At 50.1% G+C, this 15,112-nt stretch overlaps 1 protein-coding gene across 1 annotated transcript in view; it reads right to left on the reverse strand.

The window, feature by feature from the left end:
• The window catches only part of LOC141096361 (nucleoprotein TPR-like), a 198,692-nt gene that overhangs the window by 17,831 nt on the left and 165,749 nt on the right, over positions 1-15,112 (reverse strand). The window contains exons 28-30 of the mRNA XM_073582916.1: positions 13,524-13,722; positions 6,492-6,694; positions 6,026-6,084 (exon numbers count right to left, since the gene is read on the reverse strand). Coding sequence (XP_073439017.1) covers positions 6,026-6,084; positions 6,492-6,694; positions 13,524-13,722 — 461 coding nt within the window. The remainder of the gene's footprint in view (positions 1-6,025; positions 6,085-6,491; positions 6,695-13,523; positions 13,723-15,112) is intronic.

Raw genomic sequence — 15,112 nt, forward strand, 5'->3', positions numbered from 1 at the left:
AGCTGTATTAGTTCTGCATACCATGCTCGGCGCGGCCAATCTGGCGCGACTAGGATCACTGGTACCCCCCTCCGCTCTGATCTTCTTGATGACCCTTGGAAGCAAGGGAAGATGGGGAAAGATGTACGGAAGCCGGAACCGGTTCCATAACAGAACTAGGGCATCCGCTCCGATGGCTCATGGATCGCACGATCGGGCAATGAACAGACACCTTGTTGTTTAGCCTGGAGGCCATGAGGTCCACATCCGGAGTCCCCCAACGAAGACAGATCTGGTGAAAGACTTCTGGATGAAGAGACCACTCTCCTGAGGCAATGCCTTGGCGACTGAGAAAATCTGCCGCCCAATTTTCTACGCCGGGGATGTGAATTGCTGAGATGGATGAATGGTTGGTCCCGGCCCAATGGAGGATGTGACTCACTTCATGCATGGCCATCCTGCTCCGGGTACCTCCCTGGCGGTTGATATACGCTACAGCCGTGGTGTTGTCTGATTGGATCCTGATGGGGTGACCTGCGAGGAGATGGTGGAAACTCCGTAGAGCAAATCTGATCGCTCGTATTTCCAAAATGTTGATGGGGAGACGTGATTCTCGGGTTGACCAACGACCCTGTGCCGTGTGGTGACGAAAGACCGCACCCAGCTGAGAAGACTTGCGTCGGTGGTTACTACCAACCATCTTACTGGGAGAAAAGACCTCCCTTGATTCAGGGAGGACCTCAGAGTCCACCACTTGAGGGCTTGCCTGACCCGCAGGGGCAGAAGGATCCGACGGTCCAGGGAGAACAGGTTCTTGTCCCAAGCTGACAGCAACGCGTTTTGTAAGGGACGGAGATGGAACTGTGCAAACGGAACTGCTTCCATGGCAGCCACCATTTTCCAGAGAACTCTCATGCTGAAACGAATGGAGTGACAAGCTGGACGGGAAAGAGTCCGCACTGCCTGTTGTAAGGTTTGCGTCTTTTCCGGAGGGAGAATGACCAACCCGCGGGAAGAGTCCAAGATCATTCCTAAAAAGGAGATTTGCTGAGCCGGTTTCGGGGAAGACTTTACGAAGTTTATCTTCCACCCCAGGCGTGAAAATGTATTTACTGTTATCTCCACAGATTCTTCGCAGGCTGGAATTGCAAAACGCAGGAACTGCTGGTGAGACGGGCATATCGGAATGTTAAGGTCAGCGTCCTTGATGTCGATGGATGCTAGGAACTCTCCTTTTTCCATGGAAGCGACCACTGACCGGAGAGATTCCATTCGGAATCGCCGAACCGTGACAAACTGATTTAACAGTTTGAGATCCAGAGTGGGTCGCATTGTGCCGTCTTACTTTGGAACCACAAAAAGGTTTGAATAAAATCCTCAACCTCTCGTGAGGAGGGACCGGAATGATGACTCCGTCCCTTAAGAGGGCCTGAACAGCCCGAAGGAAGGCTCTTGTCTTTCCCTTGGGCGGAGAGGAAAGGAAAAAGCGAGTTGGAGGGGGAGCGGAGAACTCCATCTTGTATCCGAAAGACACCAGCTCCCTGACCCACTTGTCGTGGATGACCGTGAGCCAGGTGTGGCTGAAGGAAAGTAGGCGGCCGCCTACATCAACAAGTCATTGGGTAGATCTAGGAGACCTGGCTCCCTTGGAACCAGAAGCCCTATGTCTGGGTTTCCAAGGGCGGTTAGGTCTGTACGAGACCAGGGAGCCTCTGTCTCCGCGCAGAGACGGACCTGATCCGGAAGAGAAGGTAGAGGATGACCAACCGGAGTTGTTGCGAAAGGAACGAAAATGCGACGGCTGTTGGTTGTGAGACGGCCGAGCAGCTTTTTGTTGAGGGAGGAATTTACTTTCCCCCCCACCCCCCCGGTACCATCAGTAATGAGCTGATCTAGTTTCTCTCCAAAAAGACGACCCGTTTGAAACGGGAGAGAAGTCAAGGATCTTTTAGATGTGGCATCCGCCCGCCAGTCACGGAGCCATAGGGCTCTTCTAATGGAGATCGCATTAGCGGCAGTTTGAGCAGCGCAATTGGCGGCGTCAAAAGAGGCACCCACTACAAAGTCCGCTGCGTGAATTATCTGCCTGGCGACCGTGGTTGCCTCCGGAGGAAGATTGGAGTCCTGGACGGAGGTAATCAAGACCTCTGCCCAAGCGACCATTGCTTTCGTGACCCAAATTGCTGCGAAAGATGGAAAAAGCGCTGCTCCTGAAGCTTCAAAAACTGAACGGGCCAGGTAGTCAATCTGACGATCGGAGGGGTTTCTGTTTGAGGAACCCTCGTACACAGACAGAAGCGTTTTTGAAGCCAGAAGCGATACAGGCGGATCCACCGGAGGGGACTGTAACCAATCTTTCATTAGGTCTGGGTCAAAAGGGTATTTAACCTGAGTAGACTTGTGCCCTGTGAACCGCTTATGCGGACGATCCCTATGTTGCTGAACAACTTCCTTAAAGTCCGGATGGCTGGTAAATAACCTGCGCACACGCTTGGTTTTCTTAAGTGAAATAGGATGTGCTGGAGCGGGAACATTATCCTCATCCAACTTCAGAATCCTGTTAACTGATTCTATAAGAGAATCAAGCGACTCTTGATCAGTTGGGGGATTCTGAGGGGCAGACGTGTCAGAATCAAATTCAGAGTCATGCTCGCTGAGAACTCCAGGAGAGGGAGAGCGAGAGCCAGGAGTCGCAGATGCACGAACAGGGCTAGGGGAAGCGTCATGGGTCCATTTTCTAGAGCCCCGACCATCCCTTGAACGAGTACGGCCTCTGCTGGTGGACGGTTCCCGTTCAACGCCAGAGCCTCTCTCAGTGGGTAAGGACGCCTTCTGGCTTAAAGAGCCCTCCCGGAGGGAGAATATAGCCTGGGTCAGAGACTCCTCCGACCGTGACAGGGACGCAGCCCACTCAGGGGTACTAAATGCAGGAGACCCGTCAGCAGCGGCAGCATGGGGCGATTGAGCGCCGGTCGGGGCGCAGGCCGGGTCGCAGTCAGTGCATAACGGATTAGTCTGTGCACTAGGTAAGGCAGACTTGCAAGAGGTACACACGGTAAAAAACGCAGTGTGCTTTTTAGCAGCCCGTTTCGTTTCCTTAGACTGAGACATAGTGCTCCTGAAAGGGTTAACGGCAGAGGCTGCTGCAGGGAACGTGCCAGGAAGAGGTTAAGCTTTATTCTGAGGGCAGATGCAGCTTACCCGGTCCTATGCTGTGTCCCCCGGGAGGAATGGCGGTGGCCCTGCGGTGTCACCCGGAATCCGGCAGAATGCTCGCCTCACAGCTCGTATCCAGAGCAGGCTGAGGTAAAAGGATATGGCCCCCGAGACTAGGATTGCGTGTATCGTCAGGAATGAGAGGCGAGGGGGCGGCGCCAAAAGTGCGGACGGCACTATTGAAATTGCGGCCTAGTAGGCCGGAAAAGCCGGGGGCTAGATTTTTGAGCCTGCCCGAGGTAGGCGCCGGTGGGCGGGCCGGGCCGGCGCTAGTGGGCGGCGCTATTTAAATTGCAACCTAGAAGGCTGGAAAGCTGGGGACTAAATTTTTCGGGCTACCCGCGGTAGCGGCGAGGGAGGTGGCCGCGAAGGGGGGGTTTTCTGGTGCACCGCCGCTGACGCTACATCAGCGCTATCCCGGGGGACAGGATCCGACCCCATACCTCCGCTCCAGTGCTCAGCGCTGTCTGGCCATCCATGCAGGCTCTCATCCTCCAGGGCTGGTGTAGCAGAGCTGGAGTTCTTAAAGGGGCCATGCTCAATTGATCCTCCCTATGATAGGGGGATGGAGAGCTATGGGGGTGATTCAGGGCTTGCGTAAGTGCTGTCCAGTCTTCCGTTACGTGCGCCTGCCCTCACTCGTGATTACCGGACTCCGGACGCAAGCATCATTCGCCAAAGTAGAGGAATCAGCCCCAAAACGTCGCAGGAAAGTGTACGTGAAGGGTTACTCCATGTGCTTGCCTGTTGTTGGTTCGGGGGAGATCGGGCCGTAGAAAGGAACAGTCGCCCCCTTCACTCTGTTAATTAAAAAAATAAAAATTTACAGAAAAATTCAAAAATAAAATAAAAACGGTGGGGTCTGAAACCAGACCCAAGTGCCTCCTACAGACACTAAGCATGAACTGGAGATATCTCATCCAGCTACAGGGTGTATACTGCAGGGGAGGAGTTAACTTTTTTTTCTGGTTTGCTTAGTGTCCTCCTAGTGGCAGCAGCATAACACCCACTGTCTCTGTGTCCTCCAATGAGGCGTAGGAGAAAGTTACGCAGCTTTGAGCTAATATTAATAGCCTGGGAAGCTCCATGTTTATTGCCTCCTTCCCACAATAACAACACCAGCCTCTAGGTGTCTGCTTTACCTTAGCTGGTTATTAAAAAAATAATGGGGACACCACGGTATTTTTTCTTTTGTTATCTACATACATGTACAGTAAGCTACACAAGCAGTGCACTAATTATATTTCCTACAATGCGCAGGCATTGGTTAGTTAAAACTATTCAGCATCGCCTGTTCTCGCTGCTATGTGACAGTGTGAGAACCGCGATACCTAGTGGCTGTGACCAGCGGTAACCCTACTGAAGTTAGAGCCAGTGTTTCCCTTGCTGTCACACAGATGACAGGGTGGGAACTGCTGGATATCCGGGAACCATTTTAACTTCAATAAGGTCCGAGTACAGTTCTGCTACCAAAACGTTAAGTTTGGCAAGACCCAAACATCCACGGGTCCAACCATCCATACTAACAATCACAGTGAAACATAATAATAATAATTAAAAAATTCAAGTCACCCCCATTTACAATACACAAATAAAAAAATAAATAAAAAAGAAGTAAACATATTTGGTATTGTTACGTTCATGAAAGTCAAATCCATCCAAATATAAAAAATTAACCAAATTGGCAAACGAGACAACAAGAGAATCTTAATACCAGAATGTGGTTTTTCAGACGTTTCAACGGTGCAGGGAAAAAAAACAAAACAAAGAAAGGAAGGAAACCGCAGTAGGAGATTATCAAAACATGGCATCTACTTCAAAATGGTATCAATAAAAATGGCAGCACAGCACGCAAGAAATAAACCCTCACATAGCCCCATCCACCAAAATATTAGAAAACATTGCTGGTATTGGAAAACAATGGACAGAAACAACTTTTTATTTTTTTTTAACAAATTTTTAATTTTTCCTTCGCCACTATAAAAAACAAAAAAAAAAACAAAACACAACTATGCATCTTTGGCATTTCTCTGATCATATTGACATTTAGAATCATGCCAAGTCATTTTTACCACATAATGAACATTGCAAATAAAAGAAAACTGAGAATTTTATCACACATTGAATTGCTGTGCACACCATGCGAAAAGTAAGCAGAACATTTGCGGATAGTACCCATGATCCGGAGGAGAGGAGACTGTCCTCCGGGCTTTGGGTACCATATCCCTGTAAAAAATAGAATTTAAAATAAAAAATATTGTTATTCTCACCTTCCAACGTCCCACGCAGCCTTCCCGCCTCTCTCCACGCTCCCGGTCCCAGTAAGCCTTTGCGAGCGATGACGTCCATCGTGGTAATTGTCGCAAAGGATTACTAGGACCAGGAGCGTGGAGAGGCGGGAAGCTGCGCGGGACGTCGGAAGGTGAGAATAACAATTTTTTTTTTTTTTTTATTATTATTTACATTCTATCTTTTATTATTAATGCCGCATAGGCGGCCTCAATAGTAAAAATTTGGTCACACTCGTCAAACACTATGTTTGACGAGTGTGACCAACCTGTCAATCAGTTCTCCAAGCGATGCTCCAGATCGCTTGGAAAACGCTAGCAATTCTGCAAGCTAATTACGCTTGCAAAATGCTAGTTTTTCCGCGGGAAAATCGCGGGAATTTAAAATGCGATTTTCCTGCGGAATGAAATTCCGGAATTCTCGCAAGAGTTTCGCTACATGTGAACCCAGCCTTACAATTATGTAAAATTGAATTAAATTACCGATCATAAACTGGCTGCTTACTAACTGCAGAAAAGCTTGTGCATTTCTCTTTACTTACATTCCCCTTTCACCAGTTGCTGCAGTTGGCTTAATTGTAATCTGTCTCTGTTCTGGTCCCTAAAAACAGGAAAGTCAGAAATAAGTAAGGGAAAAATGTTAGGCCATGTGCACACGCTGCGGTTTTTGCTGCGGTTTTGGCCCTGCAGAACTGTAGCAGTTCCGCAGACATGGTACTTTACCATGTTAGCCTATGGGTTTTCAAAACCGCAGTGCTCACGCTGCGGTTTTTTACCTGCAGAAAAGCTGCGTTTTTTTTTCCGCAGCATGTCAATTGTTTCTGCGGATTCTGCTGCGGTTTCACACCTTTAACATAGTAGAGGTGTGAAATCTCAGGGCAAAACCGCAGACAAAACCGCAGGTTACTTTACCTGCGGTTTCGCGGGAAAAAACCCGCAGGTGAATCTGCAGTGTGTGCACATAGCCTTAAAGATAATTTGCCCTCTAACTCCACTGAAATGTCTTACCTTTGAGGGCTCCTGAGCTTCATCTCTTTGTTCATGGTGTCGTTCTTGTTGTTCTCGCAGCTCTCTCTCGAGGCGACAGATCCTACCTTCGTACTGTGATTTTAAAGCACTCATTCTAACCTCCAGCTCTTCCTTCTGCTGTTCAAGGTTATTGAGCCTCTGTTTCACATCTTCATTCTCACTTGATAGTTGCTCCTTTAATGCTATTAAAATGGAAAGAACTTCAAAATTAATTTTTAAACATGTCCAAAAACAGTATATACCCATGTGTAATTATGTGGCGTTTTACTTTGCAATGATAAAACAGGATTTTTGGTTGCTTACCGTAAAATCTGTTTCTCGGAGCATTCATTGGGGGACACAGAAACCATGGGTGTATGCTGCTGCCACTAGGAGGCTGACACTATGTACAAAAAAAGTTAGCTCCTCCTCTGCAGTATACACCCCACCGACCGGCACTAATTTCCTCAGTTAGTGAGAAAGCAGTAGGAGAAGTAACAAAACAGAATGAAAACAGAACAGACAACTCAACTGTAATCAACAACAAACATAAGAAACAGGAGTTGCAGAAAATGGGAGGGTGCTGTGTCCCCCAATGAAGGCTCCGAGAAACAGATTTTACGGTAAGCAACCAAAAATCCTGTTTTCTCCATCGCTTCATTGGGGGACACAGAAACCATGGGACGTCCCAAAGCAGTCCCTGGGGTGGGAAACAAACTTCCATCAGGTCAGCGGACTCACCACCGCCGCCTGCAAGATCCTTCTGCCTAGGCTCGCATCCGCCGAAGCGTAGGTGTGGACCTTGTAAAATTTGGCAAACGTGTGGATTGAAGACCAGGTTGCCGCTTTGCAGAGCTGCTGTGCAGAAGCTCTGTGATGCACCGCCCAGGAGGCACCCACTGCCCGGGTAGAGTGAGCTCTAATTCCAGGAGGGAGCACCCGATGCTTGACCCGGTAGGCTTCCAAAATTGCTGATCTGATCCAGCGAGCAATGGTAGCCTTGGAGGCCGGCTGACCTTTCTGCGCACCATCTGGAATGATGAAAAGAGAGTCTGTCTTCCGCAAGGGAGACGTCCTAGCCAAGTAGACCTTCATGGCCCTGACCAGGTCTAACTTGTTCAAGGAGCGCTCCAGAGGGTGGATTGGACCCGGACAAAAGGATGGGAGAACAATGTCCTCATTTAGGTGGACACCACCTTAGGAAGGAAGGAAGGCGGGGGCCGTAGGACCACCTTGTCCTGATGGAGCACCAGGAAAGGGGGGGGCGACAAGAAAGGGCTGCCAATTCCGACACGCGTCGGATGGAGGTGATGGCCACCAGAAATGCCACTTTCCAGGAGAGAAGGGACAGGGAGACTTCCCTGAGAGGTTCAAAGGGAGACCGTTGAAGAGCCCCCAGAACCAGATTCAGATCCCATGGATCCACGGGAGCGCGGTACGGAGGTGCCGTGTGAGCCACACCTTGAAGAAAGGTTTTGACCTGCGGACGGGAGGCCAACGTCTTCTGAAAAAGAATGGAGAGTGCCGAAACTTGACCCTTCAAAGAACTGAGGGCCTGCCTGGAGGAACGCCAGAATAGAAGGAAGAGAAAAGGACATGGGCAGAACGCCATTGGCCTCGCACCAAGTGAAATAGGCCTTCCACGTAAGATAATAAATTCTGGAAGATGATGGTTTTCTGGCTCGGATCATGGTGTGAATAACCCAATCTGAAAAACCTGACCGCCTCAGAACCGCGGTTTCAACAGCCACGCCGTTAAATTGAGCGGCCGAGAATTGGGGTGGCAGATCGGACCTTGAGACAGAAGATCTGCTCTGTCTGGAAGCTTCCAGGGAGCGTCCGCGAGAAGGTTGACCATGTCCGCGAACCAAGCTCTTCTGGGCCAATCCGGAGCAATGAGGATGACTGGTACCCCTTCCGCCTTGATTTTCTTCAACAGCTTGGGAAGAAGAGGAAGGGGAGGGAACAGATAAGGGAGCTTGAACTGCGACCAGGGAATGGTCAGAGCATTGGCGCCCACTGCGAGAGGATCTCGGGCCCTGGATACGAACTGTGGGACCTTCCTGTTCAGGCGAGACGCCAGCAGGTCCACGTCCGGAGTCCCCCAAAGACGGCAAAGCTGATGAAAGACGTCCGGATGTAAGGACCACTCTCCCGCCGCGAGACCCTCGCGGCTGAGAAAATCGGCGGCCCAGTTTTCCACGCCGGGAATGTGCACTGCGGATATCGCTGGGACCGATACCTCTGCCCAGAGGAGAATCCTGGACACTTCCGCTAGAGCCGAGGAGCTCCGTGTCCCCCCTTGGTGGTTGACATATGCCACCGCTGTGGCATTGTCTGTCTGAATGCGGACCGGCAGACCCCTGAGAAGCCTTTCCCAGTGAATGAGAGACAGATAAATCGCCCGTATGTCGAGGACGTTGATCGGCAGAGTTGTCTCTTGAGATGACCACCGACCCTGAACCGTCAGACTGCGAAGGCTGGCGTCCGTTGTCACAATCTGCCAGTGAATCGGAAGGAATGATCGTCCCAGGGAAATGAGGGGTGACGTCAGCCACCAATTGAGGGACTGTTTGACCCGGAACGAGAGACGAAGTGGACGATCCAGGGAGAGAACGGACCTGTTCCACCGAGACAGAATGGTCTGTTGAAGCGGTCTCGTGTGAAATTGAGCAAAGGGGATCGCTTCGGTCGACGCCACCATCTTTCCCAAGACCTTCATTGCTGACCGGAAAGATGGAAGCTTCGGGCTCTGCAGTGATCGAACATCTTGCCGCAGAGAGATGAACTTCTCTTCCGGGAGAAAGACCTTCGATCGACGGGTGTCGAACAATAAGCCTAGGAACACAAGACGTTGAGTCGGAACGAGGCAGGACTTCCTCTTGTTTACGAGCCACCCGAAACTGGACAGGGTGTCGAGAACGATGGAAAAGCTTTGAAGAGTCTGGTGAAAAGACGGAGCTTTGATCAGAATGTCGTCGAGGTACGGGAAGAGTACGAGACCTCTGATTCTCAACAGGGCCATCACTGCCGCCATGATCTTTGTAAACACTCTGGGCGCAGTGGCGAGACCGAACGGCAGAGCGACAAACTGTAAGTGGTTCTGATGGATCGCAAAACGCAGAAATCTCTGATGTCCGTGAAAAATGGGGACATGCAGATAGGCATCTTGAATATCTATCGAACACATGAATTCCTGCGCCTCCATGGAAGCCATTACTGAACGAAGGGACTCCATTCTGAAATGACGCAGGCGGACCCTCTTCTTCAGCAGTTTGAGGTCCAGAATGGGCCGGACCGCGCCGCCTTTCTTGGGCACTACAAACAGGTTTGAATAGAACCCTGTGAATCGCTCTGCTTCGGGAACGGGCACAATCACCTCTGAACTGAGAAGGGAGTCGATGGATGCAAAGAAGCCCGGAACTAAGGCGGGGTCTTTTGGAGGACGGGATTCGAAGAAACGATCCCGGGGCCGAGAAACGAACTCTATCTTGTATCCTGAGGATACAACCTCCCTGACCCAAGCGTCTTCCACTGAGGCCAGCCAGACATCCCTGAAGAAAAGGAGTCGGCCGCCCAGTTGCAAAGGCGCCTCGGGACACTTTAGGTAGTCATGCCGAGGTGGACCTTCCAGTTCTGGATCTGGAGGATCTGCCCTGGGAGGAGTGAGATCGCCAGGATGGAGTGGGCCTAAAGGAGGCCTTCTTCCTATCCTGGCGTGCCTGTGGCCTTTGTTGGTTGGAAAAAGGCTCTGTTGTCGCGGTGCGGCGAAAAGATCGAAAGGGCCGAAACTGACGCCTTGGAGGGGGTCTACGAGGCTTGGACTGAGGGAAAAGAGAGCTTGTGCCCCCCCGTGGCATCTTTGATAATCTGGTCCAGCTGGGATCCAAAGAGACGTGCACCCTGAAAGGGCAGATTGGTAAGGGACCTTTTCGAAGACAAATCTGCCTGCCAAACCTTGAGCCAAATCGTACGCCGGATTGCAACTAAGTTGCTGGACGCTTGGGCTGCGCAAGAGGCGGCATCTAGAGAGGCGGAGACCAAATACTCCCCTGCCTGGGAAATCTGGTTGGCTAGCTCGGCCAGTCGCTCTGGCTGGGCTCCATCAAGAATGCCTTGGCGGTGATCATCCGCCCAAGTAGCTATGGCCTTTGCTACCCAAGTGGAGGCAAAAGCTGGGCTTAGCACCGTTGCAGCCGCTTCGAATGCTGACTTTGCTAAGGACTCTATGATCCTGTCGTTAGAATCCTTCAAAGCCGCCACACCTGAAATCGGAAGGACCGTGCTGTTAGATAGTCTGGACACAGGGGCGTCTACAGAGGGAGAAGCCGACCAGTTGTCTGTGAGCTCTTGAGAGAATGGATACAGCACGCCGAGGCGCTTCCCTCTTTGAAAGCGCCTGGTCGGATTTTCCCTTTCCCTGGTGAGGAGCTTGGCAAACTCAGAATGAGGAGCGAAGACTCTGGAAGGTGTTTCTGCCCGTCTGAAGGAAACCTCCTGATTTGAGGGTTCCGCAGGGGAGTCTGTGATCTCAAAAGTGTGGTTAATCGCTGCAATGAGGTTCTGTACTGTAACCTTCATGTCCGCGGTATGGACCGAATCCAGCTCTAAAAACTCATCGGATGGCGGATCCGAGATCGCTTCGCCTGACTCAGGTGAGGAGGCACGGGAAGGCGACTGCTGGGAAGGACTAGGCGGTGAGATGGGGCGAGGGGAGGATTCCGGCCGGAGATCCTGCCTGGGTCTTTTGCGGCTCATGCTGGCAGATTCAGATGGAACCTCTTGTGACCTGCTGGGTCCTGCAGAGGTGTCCAGGGGCAACTTATCAAGAACGGCCACTAGGGTCTGAGATACCCTGGTGAGATCCGCTACTGATTGAGATAAAGAAGAAGCCCAGTCTGGAATGGGGGATTCGCTCTCACCCGGAGCAATAGGGGGCTCCAGGGCGGCGGTCTGGATGGGGTTGCTGCAGTCGGTGCAGAGGGGAGTGGGCTGACCTGAGGGAAGTTTGCGTTTGCAAGAAGAGCATGCAAAAAACTTGACTAAGGTGCAGGTGGAAGCCGGAGGGCGAGCACGATCAGGCTTAGAATTAGACATAATGAAGGAAAGTCACTGAAGCAGTGCCGGAAGGTTGGGGGACAGGAGGCAGAGGAGGGTGTCAGTCTGCAGAAGCAGAGCTACTCACGGTCCGGCGTCCTGTGGAAGCTTCCGGCGAGCGCTGCTGCAAGGCTCGTTCGAGTCTGCAGGGCCACAGAAGAGTCGATGAGGTCCGGCTGACAGGCTGGATAAAATGGCGGCCGCCTGAGGGGAGCCCGGAAAGAAAAAAGCGCGCTTCCTTGTGAAGACAGGGAGAGGGAGGGCGGGTTAACTGCAGCAAAGGATTGCTGCTGATGGGCAGGCCAGAAGGCTGAGCACCGCCCCTGGAGCGCAGACCTGGAGGAGAGAGAGAAGGGCGGCCTCGAGCGGTGGGCGGGCTTAGAACGGGCGGGAGAGAAGCCCGCCTGAGGAAAAAGGTGGGGGGCGTGACCGCGACGCCGGACAAGGCCGCAATAGAAGCCGGGGCCTGGATTAGAAAGCGGCGGCCGGCGGGAAGCGCGGGGCGGCGCGGAGGTAACGCTGCACCCGCGTGATCGCTACCCCATACATGCCGCCCGGCTGCTGAGCCAAAATAAGTGCAGCCGGGGAGGGGGGCGCAGGGAAGAAGCTGCTTAAAGGAGCCGTGACCCTGGTAACCTGTCACTCAGGGCGCCCGCTCCTCCAGGTACCCAGGCCTGCAGCATGGCAGGCCAAAAGATAAAGGAGCAGCCGGGGAGGCAGGGAGGGGAAGGGCTTGATGCTCCGGGGTCCCATACTTACCCCTCAGCAATGGTCCTTGTAGAAGAAGGACCACGTCTCTTCCAGACCGACAGGCTCTGGTGGGCGAGTGGGTGGGAGACGGGGGGCGAGGACCAGCTGGATCGCCTGACACGCGTCCATGCTCGGACTCTGGGTCCTGCCATCCAGACATATGAGGATACGGGGTGGCAGTACACGCCGTACTCATAGTCTCTTTGTGGGAGTACGGATGTGACTGATCACTCCGTATCCCTCAGGAACCTGTAAAGAAACGACGCACGTTGAGGTAGATAGGGGTCTAATGAAAGACCCGTGTCCACCTCCTACTGACACTAAGCTAAACTGAGGAAATTAGTGCCGGTCGGTGGGGTGTATACTGCAGAGGAGGAGCTAACCTTTTTTTGTACATAGTGTCAGCCCTACTAGTGGCAGCAGCATACACCCATGGTTTCTGTGTCCCACAATGAAGCGATGGAGAAAAACTGATCCTTTTAAACCAACACTAATAACGTCTGTATGAACACATATTTGGTTTCAAAACATGACAAGGTTACTGTGATTTGCATCTTGACAACACTATCAACAAGTAGTTTATACTTTTTGTATTCAATGAACATATGAAGACAATTAAATTACTAATTTTAAAATTTAAAAATTAAAAGCCTATCCTTATGATGAGCAATAAATATTGAAATGGTGAGAGTTCGGCTTCAGGTCACTCATAAAGAAGTCATGGTACTTAAGTGAATGCAGAATTCCATTACCTACCAAGTACCGAGTGTGCGCTTCATAGTTTGTTAATGCCTTGGATAATTCATTACAGCGTTAACATTTCAAGTGAATGTGAACAAGCTGTAAGATGTACTAAAAGATCCAAGCTGTGCATGGTTAAAAAAAAAAAAAAAAAAAAAAAAGGGAAAGCAAAATGCATTGTGGCATCTTCAAACAATTAGTTAACTGGAAAGCTGCAAGAGAATCGTGAATAAAAGTTGCTAAAAAGACTTGTTTCATGAATATCCTGCCATGTAAACAGGCTGCTGATCACCCAATCAATAAGCAAAATGCTCGTTAATTGGCTGAAACGATCTTTTGTGCAGCACAAAAGATCATTGTTCTTGGTGGTGCAGCATTCTGTGTAAACACTGCTAAGAATTATTTCAGCCTATGTGCACTGAGCAATCTAATTTTTACTCTTACAAGTAAGTTGTGCAAGCTTCTGCTTGGCACCAAGGAGAGTTTTCTTTGTCTTCTCTTCCTTTTCATTCATTAGTTGCCGCAGTTGCTCCTCTTGTGCAGTCTTGTCTTGCAGGTCTTTATGGACTTTGGAGAGTTCTGACTGAAGTTGTGTAATCTGTTCCTGTAGGGCCTTATATTCATTTTCTTTTTCTTCCAAGGTCTAGAAAATAAATTGGCAGCTTGCATAGAATGTACATAGTGTATAGTACAGCAGTTTACAGTAAATATAAGAGCAATATGAAGTAGGTCTGCAGATGCCTTCTTGCTGCCTGATAGGAAACATCCTATATAGTACATACCAAAAAATGCACCAAGTGCACGGGATGTATAAGGCTTCGGTCAATTAGTCATGGTATAGAAACACCAGTCTGATAACGAATTTAGCTGAGAGATAAAATTGCCTCTTCAGAGAGTAAAAGGACTTGAATTTAATGGCACCTACCGGAAGTAGCAATCCTAAAAGTCACTTTATGTGCAGACGATCTGGAAGTGGCAGTGCTTCGGACAAAGCACATGTTCACTGCATCCAAAGTGCTCACGTCTATTGAACAAAGGTAAATCCGCATGTGTTCACTGAACCGTGCAAATTCACCGTGTCCAAAAGATTGTATTGGCGAAATTTATTTTGCGGAGGCTCAAGTCTCCACAAGAGAAACATACATGCTGCAGTACGGAAAGACATGTCGCATGTCCGTCTCCGTGGGTGAGCTGCGGGCGTCTCTACACGCATAATGGGATCCCATCCACTCTGCTGTAACATCTGGCTGCTGTGAGTTGGACGCTACAAAAGTATACAGTATACAACCCACAGCATTTACTGATCGTCTGCACAGACCCTTAAACGAGCCTTGCCGCATGACTTCAGATATAAGCCAAATGCAAACCAAGATCCTGGTTTGGCTTTTATTCCAAGACATTTGATAAGGCTATTATGGGTCGATATTGACTTGTAGGATCGCTATTTCCAATAGATTGCACAAGTGTGCTAGTCCTCTTCCTCCTTAAAGAGGCAATTTGCATATTTAAATTTCCTAGATCAGCACTGCATGGCCTATGAATCTACTTACACTGGCATGGCACTCTCCACAAGGAGAGAGGTTACCCCCTTAAACCTTAATTTGCTTGGGGGGGGGGGGGGGGGGACACCTCATTTTCTTTTCCAACCACTCAGACTTTGCCCATTGGATTTTTCATGTCTATCAGTGATCCCTCTCCCCACTCCACCCGCAGAAAGCACACAACTGTGATGGCAATGACATTTACTGAGGTTGTGTGTCCAAACGTGTTTATTGTTCTTATTTTGATCCAGATAAAAAAGAGAAATTAAAAAAAATGTCTTGCTCAAAGAAACGTGTAATGCACAACTGCCCAGCTGGAGTCCTCTCATCTTCTCAGCTTTGTCTAGAGCATGTCAACATATCGAGCATTTAGATATAGCCAAAAAGGCGAGAATCGAGTTGGGAAAGTCTGCAAGACTACAGAGAAAGTGAGATAAACGATATAATGGTATCCAAAAATATATATAGCAACAGAAAAATTACCCAGTTAAT

This window comes from Dendrobates tinctorius, unplaced genomic scaffold (genome assembly GCF_039654945.1).
Source record: "Dendrobates tinctorius isolate UK_male_01 unplaced genomic scaffold, ASM3965494v1 ptg000074l, whole genome shotgun sequence".
Lineage (NCBI taxonomy): Eukaryota > Metazoa > Chordata > Amphibia > Anura > Dendrobatidae > Dendrobates > Dendrobates tinctorius.